Here is an 18,805-nt window from a genome sequence, read left to right as displayed (position 1 = left end):
CCTCTGGACATCCATCAGCCCCAGCCTAAATGGGCAATAGCAAGGGATGATGGGAGTTGTAGTCCAAAACATCTGGAGGGCGCACCAGGTTGGCAAGGGCTGCTATAATCCGTAAGTATAGCTGCTCGGTTAGTTCAGGTGGTATTGAGCCATTCCAATATATCTGCACAAATGTTATGCATAAATGAAGTAAAGTTAGATATCCTCCTGTTCTGTAGAAATGAATGGTTTGTTCACAGTGTAAAACACATTGAAATAAATGGTTTCTGGAGTGACTATAATTCACTGTATTTGGGGTTTTTTAAGATGACATGTATTTCTTTTAATTTCAGGGACCCAGGGGTGAAAAGGGGTCCAGAGGCGAAATGGTACGTGAAAATAAAGTTTGTAATGTTAAAAATAGGGTAGGATGCACAATATATGGGACACGGCATGTTTGGGGTGATTTCTGCTCCACCCACATCCTGCAAAAGTACCAAGTTGAGGGGAGAGATCATAACTTCCTTACTAATTCCTTGTTTTCAAGAAGTTGTGGGCTGTGTTTATTTGCATCTTTCCAGCTGCTCAGGTGAAAGAAATCTATGCACTTACAGTGAGTCAGTTCTCTAGCCTGTCTGGTTCAGTATTCTCCACACTGATCATCCACAGCTTTCTAGGGTTTTAGGCAGGGCTCTTACCTGGATGCCAGGAATTGAACCTGGGGGGTTTGCATGCAAAGGATATACTCTACCACTCACCTACAGTGCTTCCTGCAACATCATGATTACATAGCTTCTGGGGACAGAAGTGCAAGTGGTAGATAGATGTGCCTCTGCGTAGCCAAGAATTGTAGAATGTCACCAGAAATATTAGTTATGCTTGCAGCTGCAGTGTAGTAATATGGGCTTTTTGTTCAGAGCGTCTTTAGGTGACGCTTGTTAATACGTTCACAGAATATGTTAATACGTTCCCTACCTGTATTCATTGTATACATACGATTGTGTATCATCTGACCCGTCTACTGCAATTATTAAGTTTGCAGATGACACCACCATAATGGGTTTAATAACAGGTGGAGACGAATCAGCGTATACAGAGGATGTCCAAAAAATATCTACATTGTGCCTAGGGAACAACTTGCACCTTAATATCAGCAAGACAAAGGAGATGGTGTTGGACTTCCAGAGGAAGAGAGGAGAACTAGCCCCACTGTACATTGGAGAGGGCTGTGTGGAGAGAGTCTCTTCCTTTAAATTCCTAGTAGTTTATCTCAGTGAAGACCTTACTTGGAAAATAAATAAAACCTGGGCGGTTAAGAAAGCCCAACAGAGACTCCATCTCCTCAGAGTATTGCAGAAGAACGATGCCAATCAACATTTGATGATCTCCTTCTATCGGTGAACAATAGAAAGTGTCCTTTCATACTGCATCACGGTGTGGTACACTGGTTTGACATCATCTGATAGGAAGTGCCTACAGATGGTGGTGAATACAGCACAAGATATTATGGGCTGTTCCTGTGAATCCGCTGGATGAAATAGCGGAAGAACGTTGCCTCAGGAGAGTGAGGAAAATTACCAGGGACGATTCACACCCTGGCCGGCACTTTCTTGATCTCCTGCCCTCAGGCAGAAGATATAGAAGCATGATTAGTCGCACCAACAGGGTAAAGAACAGCTTCTATCCGTGGGCTGTTAGGCTGCTGAATGAAAAGATAACAACAGGGCAACTGACTTTTGGGTTTGGTGGGTGTGCGTCAGTAAATGAGAGGAATTAAGACTAAGAGAGCTGAGTGGGGGGTACTTGTGTAATCTCACTATACAAGTTCTACAAGTGACAATAAAGTATTTCAATAGTAGCTAAGTCCAGCAGCTAGCAGCACTCGGACTAATCATGAACTCTGTTGTCACTGCAGTGACTGGAGTGAAGATCAGGACCAGCCGAACTTTAAAAGCAACCCGTGAAATTCAAGATTTGTTCAGGGGTCTTAAGACACTTCTCTCGGATCATAGCATAGATGACTAGAACAGCAAAATGTCTTGGGCCAACCCTGGTAAAGTGACCTTATTGAGATTTGTTTTAGTACTAAGGGATGGAGCAACATAGGCCAGAGAGTACAGACTTTTTCCTTTCTCAGAAATGTCATCTTCAACGCCAAATCCTTGCAGCTCAATCTTACTTGAGAGCAAAGCAATTATCAGAGACCTTTTGGAACCATGGTACATCCCAATGTTTTTCCCATATAAAAACCCGCAGTAGTCTGGTCCTAATAACTTTCAAGTTCGTGGCTAACCTTCAAAACAATCACTGGTTTCTGTGATCGTTATTGTTTGCGTTTTCGGCAGCAGACATGTTCCATGCGTGGTTACCAGAAGTAAATTCTTCTGTGTTCTTGATATTTTTATGGATGTTCAGTGTCCGAAGATGCTCCTCCTCCTCCTCTTATTACCCCCCCCCCCCCGATAGTCTACTTTGCTGTCACATAAACACATCTTCCTTTTAATGGATCTTTCCAGGGCGTTTCAGTGGAAAATAGGCGTCTCTGTGTCATTTAAGTACTCTTTTTGCCTTTGAAATTGTGCACCGCTGGCAATTAGCAATTTCCTTCCATCACGAATTCATTGCATGAGCCACTTGTCAGAAAAGGGGAATGCGACTGTTGGCAGCACAAAGCAATTAGCTTTGCCTTTACAGCCAGGGTGAAAGTTCTATTTCCATGTATTTTCACAGACATAAAATAATTTTCGTTCAGCTCTGTACTGAGCCTGAACACATTCCTTTGAAGCAAAGAAAACTGTTGGCATCCTTCCTAGATGCCCGATTACTTTTAACACGGAATAGTATTAGGATTTCTGAGCAGAGCAATTAAAAACAATAAATAAAAAATGGGTAGCCTTCTTTTTCTATGAATAAACAAGAAGTCAAAAGTATACTGTGTTTCCTGGAAACAATATTTTTTGCCAGATTAGTACTGACAAGGAGAGTGTGGTAACTAATGGTAACTGATTCTGAAAAGGCTGGATACAAGGAAGAGGGGAACAAACTATAATGGAGGTCCCAAAAGTTCTATAAGAGGTACAGTGGTGCCCCGCAAGACGAACGCCTCGCAAGACGGAAAACCCGCTAGACGAAAGGGTTTTACGTTTTGGAGGCGCTTCGCAAAACAAATTTCCCTATGGGCTTGCTTCGCAAGACGAAAATGTCTTGCGAGTTCCACTTCCGGGTTGGCGCCATCGCCGAATGGTGGACTCCCTCCGAGCTCCGGAGGGAGCCTGCTCGGTAGGGGCTGGGTCCTGCCGCGCCGGCGACGCGGGGACCCTTAAAAACCATGGGCGCTAAAACCCATGGACATGGTGACTCGGCTGGCACCTTTTGAGCCCCCCCCCCGACCCGCGAAGGAGCCTTTTTAAAGGCTGCGGAACGGGTGACAGGGGGGGGGTGCTTTGAGTCCTCCGCTTCCCCTGCCGAGCGAAGCCGCATGCCATTCGACGGAGAGCGCTGACTTCTTCCATTGGAAATTTTTTGGCCTTAAAAGCATAGCCCGTGAGTAACCGGAACTTGGATTTAAAAAGGCGAGAAATTTTTTAAAGAATTCGGAACGAGCGGGGGAGGTATAAAAAGGAAGTCAGCCCCCCCCCCCCCGTTGTAGAGGAGCTAAAGTAAAGGACTTAACATCTAAGATTGAGCGCAACCTTATTTTGATAAAGTTATGAAATTTCGCGATGGAAAATTATAAGATTGAGCTGGAGGAGAAAAGTGGAATTTAGTCAAAAAGCACCCCCCCCCCCGGAACCTGGGAGCGTCTTAGTGAGAGCGCCGGGAGAAGACAAGGAGAGGGTTTGACAGCTGTCAAAGAGCTGTCAAAGCAGAAGAACAATAATGAGAACTTTGTTACGAGGACTTTGCCGGTTATATTTGCTACAAATTGGATACAAAATGTTTAAAACAAGGAATAATAAAGTTACTTTGACTGGTGGACGTGATCTGGAAGGGAACTGAGTTATTATAATCCACCTAGAGGAGCCGAGGGATATTACAAGTTGTTGGCATCGAATTTGACAGAACTTTTTATCTCCTGGGAAACTGCAGAAATGGAACATTATTTTGACTACAGAGGTTTACACACTAAAGTAGACAATAGACTTATCTATTGAAAATGGAAGGGACTTGGCATCATGTTTCGTTCCTGAATAACAGAGCCTCTGCAGCGGAATTTAGAAGCTTTTGGAATTAGAACATTTGTGCAGGAAAACAGGAAAAGAAAGAGGAGAGAGACCAACAAGAACAACAAGAATAATAAGAATTGGACAAAGTTGGAAGTGGGAACATTTGGGAAATCCAGATTTGAAAGGTTTAAGAAATAAAATTGGAGTTTTACTCCCAAGTATATAAAAATCTGGATGGAAAAAATGGGCCTTTTTGAGATAGACTCCTTCCAAGATTGGACATTTAAAATTAAAGAAGACTGGTAAAGGACTATGGCTTAAATAAATGTGGGAACTCCAGGAAGACATCAGATGTTGATCAATACGGGAAACGCAACCAGGAAAAGGGGGAGGGATTTGGAATCCAAAGGCTGTAAAATCAAAATCATATTTTATTTTATTATATTTTAATCTATTATGTATATTAAAGGGGGGAACGCGCGGAAGGGAATAGGTCGATCTTAGGAGATGGGAAAATATTTTTAAATTGGGCTAATGATAAATAAGGTTAAAATTTGGGATAATAAATTGCTGAATTTATTTGTAAGAATTGGAATACAAGAGGGGGAGGGGAGGGGAAGTCCTGGAAAGATGTTATGGAAAATAAGATCTTAAATTTGGATGTTTTGTTTTTTTATATTGTTATAATTGGAAATTTTTAATAAATATTATTAAAAAAAAGAAAGAAAATGTCTTGCGAGTTCCTGCGGGGTTTTTTCCCTTTTCCCCCCCTTTTCCTAAGCCGCTAAGCCGCTTATCAGCTGATCCGCTGATAAGCCGCTTAACAGCTGATCGCTAAAAGCCGCTAAACCGCTAATAGCGCTAATCCGCTAAGCTGTCAATGGGCTTGCTTCGCAAGACGAAGAAACCGCTATACGAAGAGCCTCACGGAACGGATTAATTTCGTCTTGCGAGGCACCACTGTATAATATATCTCAAACCTATCTCTCTTCTTCTCAGAAAGTCAGGCTGCATACACAATATACATTTAAAACATATCTTTGACTTCCTCCAAAGAATCTTGGGCAATATAGTTAACCCCCTTGCAGAGCTATAGTTCCTAGCACCCCTAACAAGCTACAATTCCCATGATTTTTTAGGGGAAAGCCATGTTCTTTAAATTTATGGCACATACTCAGCGTCACATACCTATCTGTTCTGGACCTGTGGAAGAGCCTGCAAAGCAAAGCTATGGCAAAATTATTCTTCTCTTGAGTTCAATGGCTTTGCAAGGCCAGAGGAAAGGCCCTATTGCTGCCACCTACTGACTTGTAGTGTTGTGGTTTTATTATTTTAATTTTATTAAATATTTTCTGTGGTTTTTGTTTTATGGTTTGTATCTATGTCTGGAGAGCACAGAGACTGCAGCCAACTGTCGTGCTGCATCCTGGGTGGTCCTACCCGATTATAGGGTTGGACAGACCAGAAATGAGGCCGCAGAGTGACACTGAGGCTTCTGAAGCCTTGCAAGGCTTATACAGACAATCATTTTTGGGTTTCTGCGACGTAAACAGGGAGGCAGAGCAGATAAGGGAAACTGCTGTAGCAGAGAAGGCGATAGATAAACAGAAGAAATAAGACTGACAGAAGAGGAGGAGAAAAGGGGGAGACTTGAGGGGAAGGATCAAAGAATTGTAGAATTGGAAAGGACCCCAAGAGTCATCTAGTTTAACCCCCTGCTATGCAAGAATTTCAGCTAAAGTATCTAAGGGTCTTAATATGGACCACGAGTTTAACATTAGAGCGTGGTACTGATTACGCCAAGGTTTCAGGTTTGGGACAGGTATGGAACAGCTGCATATTTCTGCATTGCAGAAGGTTGAATTAGATGATTCTTGGGGTCCCTTCCAACTCTACAATTCTATGGTTTTATCAGCCAACAGTGTGATACAGCAGCAAAAACAAAACAACTAATGCTATTCTAGGCTCCATCAACAGACATATAGTGTCCCAAACAAGGGAAGTCATAGTCCTGCTCAATTCTGAGTTGGTCTGACCACACTTGGAATACTATGTCCAAATCTGGGCACCACAGTCTAAGAAGGATATTGACAAGCTGGAACGTGTGCAGAGGAGGGCGACCAAGATGATCAAGGGTTGGGAAACCAACCTTATGAGGAACAGTTGAAGGAATTGGGTATGTTTAGCTTGGAAATTATGCTTAAAATTCTACAAGGTTATGCTTGAAATTCTACAAGGCAGGCTTAAGCAGTATGTGGACCGAGAACTCCCAGAAGTGCAGGCTGGATTTCGAAGGGGCAGAGGAACCAAAGACCAAATTGCAAACATGCGCTGGATTATGGAGAAAGCTAGAGAGTTCCAGAAAGACATCTACTTCTGCTTCATTGACTATGCAAAAGCCTTTGACTGTGTCGACTACAGCAAACTATGGCAAGTTCTTAAAGAAATGGGAGTGCCTGATCATAGAATCATAGAATCATAGAGTTGGAAGAGACCACAAGGGCCATCGAGTCCAACCCCCTGCCAAGCAGGAAACACCATCAGAGCACTCCTGACATATGGTTGTCAAGCCTCTGCTTAAAGACCTCCAAAGAAGGAGACTCCACCACACTCCTTGGCAGCAAATTTCACTGTCGAACAGCTCTTACTGTCAGGAAGTTCTTCCTTATGTTTAGGTGGAATCTTTTTTCTTGTAGTTTGGAACCATTGCTCCGTGTCCGCTTCTCTGGAGCAGCAGAAAACAACCTTTCTCCCTCCTTTATGTGACATCCTTTTATATATTTGAACATGGCTATCATATCACCCCTTAACCTCCTCTTCTCCAGGCTAAACATGCCCAGCTCCCTTAGCCGTTCCTCATAAGGCATCATTTCCAGGCCTTTGACCATTTTGGTTGCCCTCCTCTGGACACGTTCCAGTTTGTCAGTGTCCTTCTTGAACTGTGGTGCCCAGAACTGGACACAGTACTCCAGGTGAGGTCTGACCAGAGCAGAATACAGTGACACTATTACTTCCCTTGATCTAGATGCAATACTCCTATTGATGCAGCCCAGAATTGCATTGGCTTTTTTAGCTGCTGCATCACACTGTTGGCTCATGTCAAGTTTGTGGTCAACCAAGACTCCTAGATCCTTTTCACATGTACTGCTCTCAAGCCAGGTGTCACCCATCTTGTATTTGTGCCTCTCATTTTTTTTGCCCAAGTGCAATACTTTACATTTCTCCCTGTTAAAATTCATCTTGTTTGTTTTGGCCCAGTTCTCTAATCTGTCAAGGTCGTTTTGAAGTGTGATCCTGTCCTCTGATCCTGTCCATCCTGATCACCTCATCTGTCTCCTGAGAAATCTCTACATGGGACAAGAAGCTCCAGTTAGAACTGGATATGGAACAACTGATTGGTTCAAAATTGGAAAAGGAGTACGTCAAGGCTGTATATTGTCTCCCTGCTTATTTAACTTTTATGCAGAATTCATCATGCGAAAGGCTGGGCTGGATGAATCCAAGCCGGAATTAAGATTGCCAGAAGAAATATCAACAATCTCAGATATGCAGATGACACAACCTTGATGGCAGAAAGTGAGGAGGAATTAAAGAACCTTTTAACGAGGGCGAAAGAGGAGAGCGCAAAATATGGTCTGAAGCTCAACATCAAAAAAACGAAGATCATGGCCACTGGGCCCATCACCTCCTGGCAAATAGAAGGGGAAGAAATGGAGGCAGTGAGAGATTTTACTTTCTTGGGCTCCATGATCGCTGCAGATGGTGACAGCAGTCACAAAATTAAAAGACGCCTGCTCCTTAGGAGAAGGCGATGGCAAACCTAGACAGCATCTTAGAAAGCAGAGACATCACCTTGCCAACAAAGGTCCGTATAGTTAAAGCCATGGTTTTCCCAGTAGTGATGTATGGAATTGGGAGCTGGACCATAAAGAATGTTGATCACCGAAGAATTGATGCTTTTGAATTGGTGTTGGAGGAGACTCTTGAGAGTCCCATGATCAAACGTATCCATTCTTAAGGAAATCAGCCCTGAGTGCTCACTGGAAGGACAGATCATGAAGCTGAGGCTCCAGTTCTTTGGCCACCTCATGAGAAGAGAAGACTCCCTGGGAAAGACCCTGATGTTGGGAAAGATTGAGGGCACAAGGAGAAGGGGACGACAGAGGACGAGATGGTTGGACAGTGTTCTCAAAGCTACGAACATGAGTTTGACCAAACTGTGGGAGGCAGTAGAAGACAGGAGTGCCTGGCGTGCTCTGGTCCATGGGGTCACGAAGAGTCGGACACGACTAAACGACTAAACAGCAACAGCTTGGAAAACTGGTTGGACAGTGTTCTCAAAGCTACCAACATGAGTTTGACCAAACTGTGGGAGGCAGCAGAAGACAGGAGTGCCTGGCGTGCTCTGGTCCATGGGGTCACGAAGAGTCGAACACGACTAAACGACTAAACAACAACGGCCTGGAAAACAGGAGAGTGAGGCGAGATATGACAGCCATCTTCCAATATCTGTCTCCGAGAAGATGGAGCAAGCTGGTTTTCTCCTGCACTGGAGGCTAGGACCCAAACCAATTGATTCAACCCATCCCATGGCACAGCATGTAGACATTATATGGGGAGGCGTTGCTTCTCTAAAGGGCATGCTTATTTAATTTTCTGAAAAACAAACACAGTGTACATTATACATGACTAATAAATTAATAATACAAATTTTAATAAATGATTTTTTTTGACTAATGGGTTGGCTAGTCGAAAAATACGCAGAATTGCTTGCTCGTGACGTGCTTTAAATCCTTTATTAAACCATTTTAAAATGCTTAATGCACCCACAGTATTCACAGGGGGTAGGACTGGATAAACAGAGAACTTCAGTAATTGAGCCGTATTGGGCTGACACCTTTGACAGAAAGCTTACTCAGTTTTTTAAAAGTACACAGACTCGCTTTAAAAAGTACACAGCAACTCAGGCAAATGGTCTACAGTGCACTAAGAAATCTTTGTGTGGGTCATAGCTAGTAGAGAATAGCCTTTGTCGTCCTGGTCCATTTTACAGCTAGTTTAATATATGCATTAAACATGTCAGTCTTCTTTGTAAACTGCCTTTCATTCCAAGGTGGTGTATAGAGATTTGTTTTACTTTTTTTAAAAAAAGAAAGACTATATTTCATGCATTTTTATCATCTCTTTTTACTCAGGGACCTCAAGGATCACGAGGCCATCCAGGTCCACCTGTAAGTGAATATACATTATTTTAAAGTTTGCATAACTGCATAATTGTATGAACCACTCTTATATGGTGTCCCCCTCTCTCCTACATTTTAGGGTCCACCAGGGCCACCTGGTCCAAGAGTAAGTTGGATATGTTTTCTATGATGGTTTCAGCATTGAATTGTAAAAGAGTTGGGGCACTATCCTCCAGAACTTTTGTAGTCACTATTAAGAAGGGGTGGTGGTATTAGTTTGTTGTTGCTGTAAGATTTATATACCATCGTTCATTAAAAGATCTCAGGGTGCTGGACAAGATAAAAATACAGATAAAACACAAATAGTTTTTTTAAAAAACAAAACAAAACAATAGTCCCCCCCTCCCACAAACACATTTAAAAGGCTGTAGAATATTAATCACCCAAAGGCCTGGTACTGAAAATGCCAGACAAACTTTCCCTGGGGGAGAGGGGTGCATTTCGTGTTCTCGGTTTTGTATTTTTATGTTGCAAACTGACTTATGATCTTCGGATGAAGGGCGGTATACAAATTTAATAAATAATAAGAACAATGAATGGGAGGTGGGCAAGAGTAACCATGCCCAGCCGCCATCCTTTTCAATGGAGGAGGTTCAATAGGAGGAGATTCTGGAGGACTCTGCCCACTGAGCAGGGGCAATGCAGTGTAGTTGGCGGTTCAAATCCCCGCAACAGAGTGAGCGCCTGTTGCTTTGTCCCAGCTCCTGCCAACCTAGCAGTTCAAAAGCACATCAGTATGAGTAGATAAATAGGTACCACTGTGGTGGGAAGGTAAACGGCGTTTCCGTGCACTCAGGTTCCGTCATGGTGCTCTGTTGCACCAGAAGCGGTTTAGCCATGCTGGCGACATGACCTGGAAAGCTGTCTGTGGACAAACGCTGGCTCCCTCGGCCTGAAAGCAGAGATGAGCACCACAACCCCATAGTCGCCTTTGACTGGACTTAACCATCCAGGGGTCCTTTACCTTTTTTTTACCTTTCTCCTCCTAGGCATGTTTACCGTATGTTTCGCTCTATAGGACGCACTTTTTCCCCTCCAAAAATGAAGGGGCGAATGCAGGGGCATCCTCTGGGGCGAATGCAGGCTCCTTGGCTTCAGCAATAGCAACGCGAAGCCTCCGAAGCCTGCACTCTGGAGGCTTCGCGTTGCTTTCGCTGAAGCCAGAAGAGTCTGCTCTTTGAGGCTGGCGGTGGGGGAAAGCAGCGCTTCCCCCCACCGCCAGCCCCACAAGCTTGGGGGGCAGCTGGAAGGTGCGTGACGCCTTAGCGCTGCTCCCCAACCCCGCTTTGAGGCTGGCGGTGGGGGAAAGCAGCGCTGCCCCCCACCGCCAGCAGCGCTTCCCCCCACCGCCAGCCCCACAAGCTTGGGGGGCAGCTGGAAGGTGCGTGACGCCTTAGCGCTGCTCCCCAACCCCGCTTTGAGGCTGGCGGTGGGGGAAAGCAGCTCTGCCCCCCACCGCCAGCCCCACAAGCTGGGTTAAAAAGCCCGCAGGAGCCGCGCAGCCTTTAAAGAGTGTGCCGCTCTTGGGGGCTTTTCCCCAAGGAGGGAGAAGGGACTGACTGGCCTGAGTCAGTCCCTTCTCCCTCCTGTGGGCTTTTGTGGGAGATGGGGGAATTCTCCCACCTCTCTCAAAAGCAAGCAGAAGCCGCACGCTCTTTAAAGGCTGCACGGCTTCTGCTGGCTTTTCCCCAAGGGGGGACAAGGGACTGACTGGCCATTTCAGTCCCTTCTCCCTCCTGGTCGAAAAGCCCGCAGGAGTCGCGTGCGGCTCCTGTGGGCTTTTGCGGGAGGTGGGGAAATTCCGTCACCTCCAGCAAAAGCAGGGAGGTGGTCTTGGAGTAGCGCACAGGCTGCGTGCAGCCTGTCCGCTGCTCCCAGAGCTGCGGGGGGGGGGGATAATATTTTTTTCCTTGACTTCCCCCCCTGAAAACTAGGTGTGCCCTATGGCCCGGTGCACCCTATAGGGCAAAAAATGCAGTACTTTCATGGGGCTACATTTAGGATTGCAGCCTCAAGCTACATCAGGGCTTAGAAAGGTTCGCCTTTCACTTGGTTCATGTTGTGTGTATAAGCAATATATTGAGTCTTTATAAAATATTACACATCATGCTGTTCCTAGGGATCCTTCCTAAAAGGCAATATCTGACTAAGCCATGCTAAGGATAGATCCATTGAAGCTAATGGATTTAAGTTGATCATGGCTGACTTAAGTCCATTGCATCTACTCCGAGTATTGCGGAAGTGTGTCCACCCAAAGTATTTAATGCTTTTAAAAAACCCTTCTCCCTTCTTTGCCACGTTTTGCTCTTTTTAACCAGTATCCACCAGTCCTCAGTCACAACTTCACCACAAGCCTTAATGTGTGATTTATGGCAGTTCCCTGCATTGCAAGGCACAAACTACCTTGAAGCATAGAAATGGCAATTGTAGGAATTGCAAGCAAGCCTGGAAGATTATAGTAAAATTAGCACTCTCTCCTCACTCCCCCCCCCCAAAAAGCCATCTCTTTTTTATAATATTTTAAAGTAGTTTTCAATTACAGTCAAATAATAGCCTCATTATAACAATACCAGTTTCCAATACAATTATTAATACCAATCGTTCAAATACCAAATTATATAATTTAGATAAAGTGGCCCCCCGCATGCTGGATTTGCTGGTTTTCTGGTTTTCTTTATTCCTGCGTTCCAAAATCTTTTTAATTTCAGTTGCATTCCGGTCATAATATTAATCCCTTTTACAACAACAGCAATATTAATACTCTTTGGCAATAAGTATTTTAATTATGTGGCAGGAGCCAAATAATGTGCATAATTAATTTCTGATGTTCTGATGGTTTGTTTGTTGTGCTGCTGATATTGAAATGTTTGATTATATACAGAAGCAGATTGACATCAGTGTTGCTATTCAAGCCTTGATTGATTCCAATACTGCATTACAGATGGAGGTAAAAATATTTGCATGTTTAGCTTGTCACATGTATACATGTTATAAAAGTTGCTTCATTGATAAGCTGTATGTCTTCACAAATATTTAATTCATCACACATTTACAAATACCATACTACTTGGCAGGGGCGGGAATAATGAGGGGGAAACTGTACATATAAACACCGCAGGATATAGAGAATAAGTTTTGCAGCTGAGTCTTTGAGACCTCTGGCCTAAATGCTGAGAACGTTATGCAATAGTGGTCTGCTTAATTGGAAACACATTATATGAATGAAGTATTGTGCTTTTTGTGAGGCTGCAACTTGAGATATGCACACAGCGCAAAGCGTAATTTATAAACTGTACTAATGGCTTTTCTTCGGACCTTACCACTCCATCAGAACTTGTTTCGTCGCTGCCGTTTATGTAATAAATGTGCTTGTGGGGTCAGTCATCGTTGTAGGGGGCTGAAATGATGTTCTTCTGCAGAGAGTTCCCAACTTGTCAGAAATATCTCAACCCCTGTGCCTGTGTCATTCCTGAGCCATTTGATGATTTTTTATAATTCAACCTACTTTAAGGGACAAAGCACCCATCTAACCTTTGAAGATGTGGTGGTTTCTTTCCCTTCTTCATTTCACAATTCTTATTGCCCTCTCTAGGATAGGAATGCAAATCTGCATTATTAATGTTATTCAATCAATCAATCAATCAATCAAACCTTTATTGCATTAGCATACAGCCATAGCAGGATAAAAAAAAAATAAATAAATAATGCTAGAGACTAAGGCAAAGAGAAGCGCGGAGGTGATAAAACAGCCGGTAACACGCTAAAAACTACTTAAAAACTACTTAAAAACTTAGCTAAAAGCAGGGAACTCTGACTAGGCTACTTTCTCCGTCGCCACCATTATTCTTTTCCTTGAAAGGGAAAGCAGAATTCCTATTTACTGCAGCAGCAGCAGCAGCATCCAGTCTCTTGTTTCCTTCCATGTGCCATTATGTATGGGAAGGATCTCATGCCATTGCCTTACAATAGTGATTAGCTATTTTGTCTTTCAAAGACAAAAATGTCATTGGGGTATACTTGTTTAGATTTTGGGGGGGTTAGCATGTGTAGATTTTCTGCATATATGAATCACTTTCACTTAAAAAATCAAATTCCCTCTTTATCAAGTATCTTTTACCTCAGTGTAACTTTCAGTATCTCTCGTGAATACGTTGCCCTTTCAGCTGAAAATCCAGCTTTATGATCCAGTTTGCCATTTGGCCGTGTCTTGGTACTAAGGCATTTTTTTGGTGATGCCATAAAATGTCAATTGTTGTTGTTGTTTTTCCCCCTTGGCAGAGCTACCAAAACACTGAAGTAACATTACTGGATCACAGTGCCGAGATATTCAAAACATTACATTACCTTAGCAATTTACTGCACAGTATTAAGAACCCTCTGGGAACTCGAGATAACCCAGCACGTATCTGCAGGGATTTGCTTAACTGTGAACGTAAGGTGTCTGATGGTAAGTCCCCCCCCCCATTGTTATTAATTGCTCTGAAATGAATCCTAATCATATCTGTAGCAACCGTACACAATATACAGTGCAGTTGGTTTTGGGTTTAATTCAGCTATCTGCGCATTTTTGGCCAGTTTGAGGTAGGATGGTGTGTATGGTTGGAGAGCCAGTGTGGTGTAGTGGTTAAGAGCGGTGGACTCATAACCTGGTGAACTGTGTTTGATTCCCCGCTCCACATGCAGCTGCTGGGTGACCTTCGGCTAGTCATACTTCTCTGAAGTCTCTCAGTCTCACCTCACAGTGTTTGTTGGGGGGGGGAGGAGAATCTTAGCTGCTTTGAGACTCCTTAGGGTAGTGATAAAGCTGAATATCAAATCCAAACTCCTCCTCCTCTTCTTCTTCTTCTTCACTGCCTCTGCAGCATGGCTCTCATACTACTTGAGTCTTGAGTCTCCTATCGCTGCTGTAGGATTCGGCTAGCATAAACATATCACCAAAAGAAAAGTAACTCTCGCTGCTTTCACAAGATGATTGTACAACTCTTTGGCTGTTGTTACTGTGGAGCCAATTTTAAAAAGGAGTAAAAAGTGTAAAACACTTTGTTACACCTTTTCCCACTTCTGGATTTCCCTGTTGAACATATTTGAGCCTAAACTTGCATCTATTTTTTTCCCCCTCCCTCTCCATCTTGGAAACTGGAAACATAAGGCTGGAAAATTCTATTTTCTTTTCTAATTTTTCTGCCTTCCCCAACTGATAGGAAAATACTGGATTGATCCGAATATTGGATGTCCTTCTGATGCCATTGAGGTTTTCTGCAACTTCAGCGCTGGTGGCCAGACATGCTTATCACCTGTCTCTGTAACCAAGGTATGTTGTTCTCTTCTGAAAGACCTACATTACAGTCTTCTGGATTTCACTTATGCCTTTTTTTAAACGTAACCTCACCGTATGCGCCTAAGAACAGGAAAATACCCTGATAGTCTTTGTTAGCACTAGATTAGTTTTCTGAAAATCAGTAAACTTCAACTCCACATTAGGGCCAGTGAATATTTGCAATATATACATAGGAAGCTGCCGTGCAGAGTCAGACCATTGGTTCCGCTTGCTCAGTATCGTTATTGTCTGCACTGGCAGGCAGCTTTCCAGGGGTTCAGGCAGTACGGCTCCCTCACCCCTATCAAGAGATGCTAGGAATTGAACTTGGGCTCTTCTGCATTCAAGGCAGATGCTGTACCACTGAGCTACAGCCCATCCCCCAAAGAGCGTGCTTTGCAGCAGAGAAGGGGCAAGAGAAATGTGTGCTTAATCAGCTACTTTTCTCCATGCAGGGTTGCAGGCTCATGTTTGCAAGATAAATCAGGTTCAGAACCCTAGCAAAGGGAGGAGGGAAAAGTTGGCGGGGAGTAACCTTTGCAATCAGCAGCGAACTCTTAGGCTAATGTTATACGTAGCTGCAGTGAAGTGTTAGTTCAGTCATCAATTACGGGCTTGTTCCTTAGGCTGGATGTCCAAAAATAAAAGAAAAAAAAATAGGTATTTCTGAGTGACTGCATGATAGTAAGCTCCACTCACCGTCATATCCAGCAGTCGTTCTCAAGTTACACAGTAACTTGAGTTCTCAAGTTACACAGAAGACAAAACTCTTTTCTTACTGATAAAATGACAGTTATCACTCAGTAATTTCTGTTGTTCGATGGGGCACTGTACCCTGGCTTCTGGAACATTTGGTGGCTTTAATGGAAAATTTGAAAAAAAAACAAGAACAGGAGTGTCTTAAAATGCTGTTACACCCTGGGATGTAGACTAATGTAAAAGACCATGTTGTACACAGCTGAAGAAACATTGGAAAACACTAGCAAAGTGTCATATGGGAGTGACATATGGAAGAGCAGGCATTGCTTCAAAGAATGTTGTCTTCTTTTCCCCCCATTAACATTATGAACTGCACACTGTCATCTTCCCACTCATATTTATGTAGTGCAAGTTTTCTGTAAGGAGGACATATTTCTGTGGAGAGCGGTATGCATGTTTTGTCTAAATAGTTTACATTAGCAGATTAAATGTCAATAGTTTGTTATACCAGTGGAAAGAAATGTTTATGAAGCCTTTGTGAAGGTATGTCTAAATTGCATGGGATCACTGTGCTTTTGTGGCTATAAAGTGCAATCTGACTTTCCGCACTAATGTGTGTTTTTGTTAAAACAGTTGGAGTTTGGCACTGGAAAAGTGCAGATGAACTTCCTTCATTTACTGAGTTCAGAAGCAATCCATACCATCACAGTCCACTGTCTAAACACCCCGGTGTGGGGAACCAATGACCTACGTGCTCAGAGGCCCTCCGTCAGCTTCAAAGGATGGAATGGCCAAATGTTTGAAGCAAACGCTCCGCTTGAACCAAAAGTGCTTCTAGATGAATGCATGGTAAGCCATCTGCTTGCATTGTTAAAATTTGCAGTGGAAGTAGTGTTTAGTTTGAATTAATACAGATGAGAGTTGAAATTGTGGACATTTACTTTACCCACTACTGTTAACATTTAAGATTTTACTTAAGTGATTCTTATTTCTTAAGGATACCAACACAGAGACACACCTAGCACTCATGCAAAATCCAAACGTACCTCTGTCCAAAAGCTGCAAGCAGCTGTAGTGCTTTCTTTCCCCGCCACTTAGCATCAGACTCCATTTAACCACAGAGTTGTTAGCCTTGGTGTTCTTAATTACTCACTGGGGAGGTTACAACATTTCTATCAAACTGTATTTAGAAGCCTCCACTCTGGAGAAAGCAATAGTGCTTCATAGGATGATAAAGAGGGATGTGGACGCCGTGAGCCCTTCTGCAACAGTGCACAAGTGTCACAAATCCCTCTGTGCACTACTGCAGTGTTTCCCAACCTTGTGCCTCCAGCTGTTTTTGAACTACAACTCCCATCATCCCTGACTAGCAAGACCAGTGGCAAGGGATGATGGGAACTGTAGTCCAAAAACAGCTGGAGGCACAAGGTTGGGAAACACTGCACTACTGGTACCCATGCCAAAGATGGGTCACCCATGTCCTAAATCAGCTTTCCAAACTTGGGTCTCCAGCTGTTTTTGGACTACAATTCCCATCATCTTTGACCACTGGTCCTGCTTGCTAGGGATGATGGGAATTGTATTCCAAAAACAGTTGGGAGACTCAAGTTTGGGGAACACTGTCCTAAACGAATGACAGACTCAAAAAGTCAGAATGTTTCGGACTATTTGATGAAAACTTGAAAGAGCTCCTTTCCCCTCCCAATCACTATTGAATTGCCTCTGGTTTATGAACAAGCTGTTGCAATTCAAATACTTCATGTTTTTTTATTTGAGAAAGCCAAGAAGTATCCATTTACACATGATCTGTTCTTGTCATCATTTGCTCTCCCTGACCTCAAAGAGCAGAATAAATGTCAGCATGACAAGCCCTTAAAGAACTGGAAGCTGTGCAAAGTAGGTGCTAAAATGCTATCAAATCAGCATTTTCCATTTGGTTAGTTTTCTAGCTCTTTCCACTCACAGCTATTAAACATATTATGTACTGTATTTATATCCTACCCTTCCACCAAACAGCTCAGGTTAGTCTACACAAGGGCATCCCATTTTATTCTCATAATAGTCCTGTGAGGTGGGACTGAATGATAATGTGTTAGTCCAGTGTCAATAAATTTAGTAAGCACAAAGGAATCTGCAAACAGATTTCTGCAGTTCCCCAAACTATCCACTAAAACACACTGGCTCTTTATGAAACTGTGGTGAATGCACGCTGGAAATATAATATGTGATAAAGGTAGTGCTGTGAAGTTACTGAAAAGTGCAGTTTTTCTGTGAGATTCTCTGAGATCTTTATCTCTTTCTGCAGGAAAGAGATTCCTACAGAATTTCACAGATGCCTGTCTGCAGGGACTTCACTTTTCAATGGCTTCCACTGTGCTCACATCTTTGAGTGATTGGGCAAAAACAAAAATTGCAAACTTCCAAAGCCCTCTTCAACCCAATACACTGGGTTGTGTGTGTGTGTGTGTGTGTGTGTGTGTGTGTGTATAGATATAGATTGCACAAGGTTTTGATTCAAACGTTATCAATCCTTAAGTGTGTACTAAGATATAGCTTTTAATTTATAACATTTTTTTTAAAGAGCGTTTTTAGAACTGAGCACGTTACACAAAAAGGAGCTACATCAGCTCACTTTCCAAATCCTTTCTGGATTATCCCCATGGTGCTGTTTTCCACACATTAAGAAAGCATAAAACAGGGGTCAGCAAACTTTTTCAGCAGGGGGCCGGTCCACTGTCCCTCAGACCTTGTGGGGGGCAGACTGTATTTTGGAGGGGGGGAAATGAACGAATTCCTATGCCCCATAAATAACCCAGAGATGCATTTTAAATAAAAGCACACATTCTACTCATGTAAAAACACCAGGCAGGCCCCACAAATAACCGAGAGGTGCATTTAAAATAAAAGGACACATTCTACTCATGTAAAAACACTCTGATTCCCGAACCATCCGCAGGCCGGATTTAGAAAGCGATTGGGCCAGATCCGGCCGCCCGGGCCTTAGTTTGTCTACCCATGGCATAAAATAATGTACCAAATCCTGAACACATTAATATACAAGACCAAGTGTAATGAATAAATAATTGTCCTTGGTTATTGTTTTTCTCTCAAAGGCCTAGAAAATATTAAAATATTAAAAAAACAGCATAGGGGCTGATTGTTAATGTGTGTTAATTAACACTCTTGTTATATGCATTGCAGATTCAAGATGGCAGCTGGCACAAAACCCAGTTCCTTTTTCATACTCAAGACACCACTCAGCTTCCAGTTGTTCAAGTGCAGAAATTTCCTCATCTCAAACAAGGACAACAGCGTTACATAGAAAGTGGCCCGGTGTGTTTTCTCTAGACTTCTGAATGGAGTGGAGTTTCTCACATGGAATTGCTGCAAGTAGTGGTTTT

The 18,805-nt window shown here is 43.1% G+C and overlaps 1 protein-coding gene across 1 annotated transcript in view; it reads left to right on the top strand.

The window, feature by feature from the left end:
- Positions 1 to 18,805, top strand: part of COL24A1 (collagen type XXIV alpha 1 chain) — a 168,022-nt gene extending 149,217 nt beyond the window's left edge. The window contains exons 53-60 of the mRNA XM_081865636.1: positions 333 to 368; positions 9,341 to 9,376; positions 9,468 to 9,494; positions 12,270 to 12,335; positions 13,667 to 13,835; positions 14,590 to 14,699; positions 16,038 to 16,253; positions 18,606 to 18,805. Coding sequence (XP_081721762.1) covers positions 333 to 368; positions 9,341 to 9,376; positions 9,468 to 9,494; positions 12,270 to 12,335; positions 13,667 to 13,835; positions 14,590 to 14,699; positions 16,038 to 16,253; positions 18,606 to 18,752 — 807 coding nt within the window. The 3' untranslated portion in view covers positions 18,753 to 18,805. The remainder of the gene's footprint in view (positions 1 to 332; positions 369 to 9,340; positions 9,377 to 9,467; positions 9,495 to 12,269; positions 12,336 to 13,666; positions 13,836 to 14,589; positions 14,700 to 16,037; positions 16,254 to 18,605) is intronic.

This window comes from Podarcis erhardii, assembly GCF_964252035.2.
Source record: "Podarcis erhardii genome assembly, chromosome: 6".
Taxonomy (NCBI): domain Eukaryota; kingdom Metazoa; phylum Chordata; class Lepidosauria; order Squamata; family Lacertidae; genus Podarcis; species Podarcis erhardii.
The sequence above is the reverse complement of the archived record's forward strand: the minus strand, read 5'-3'. Positions and strand labels throughout refer to the sequence as shown.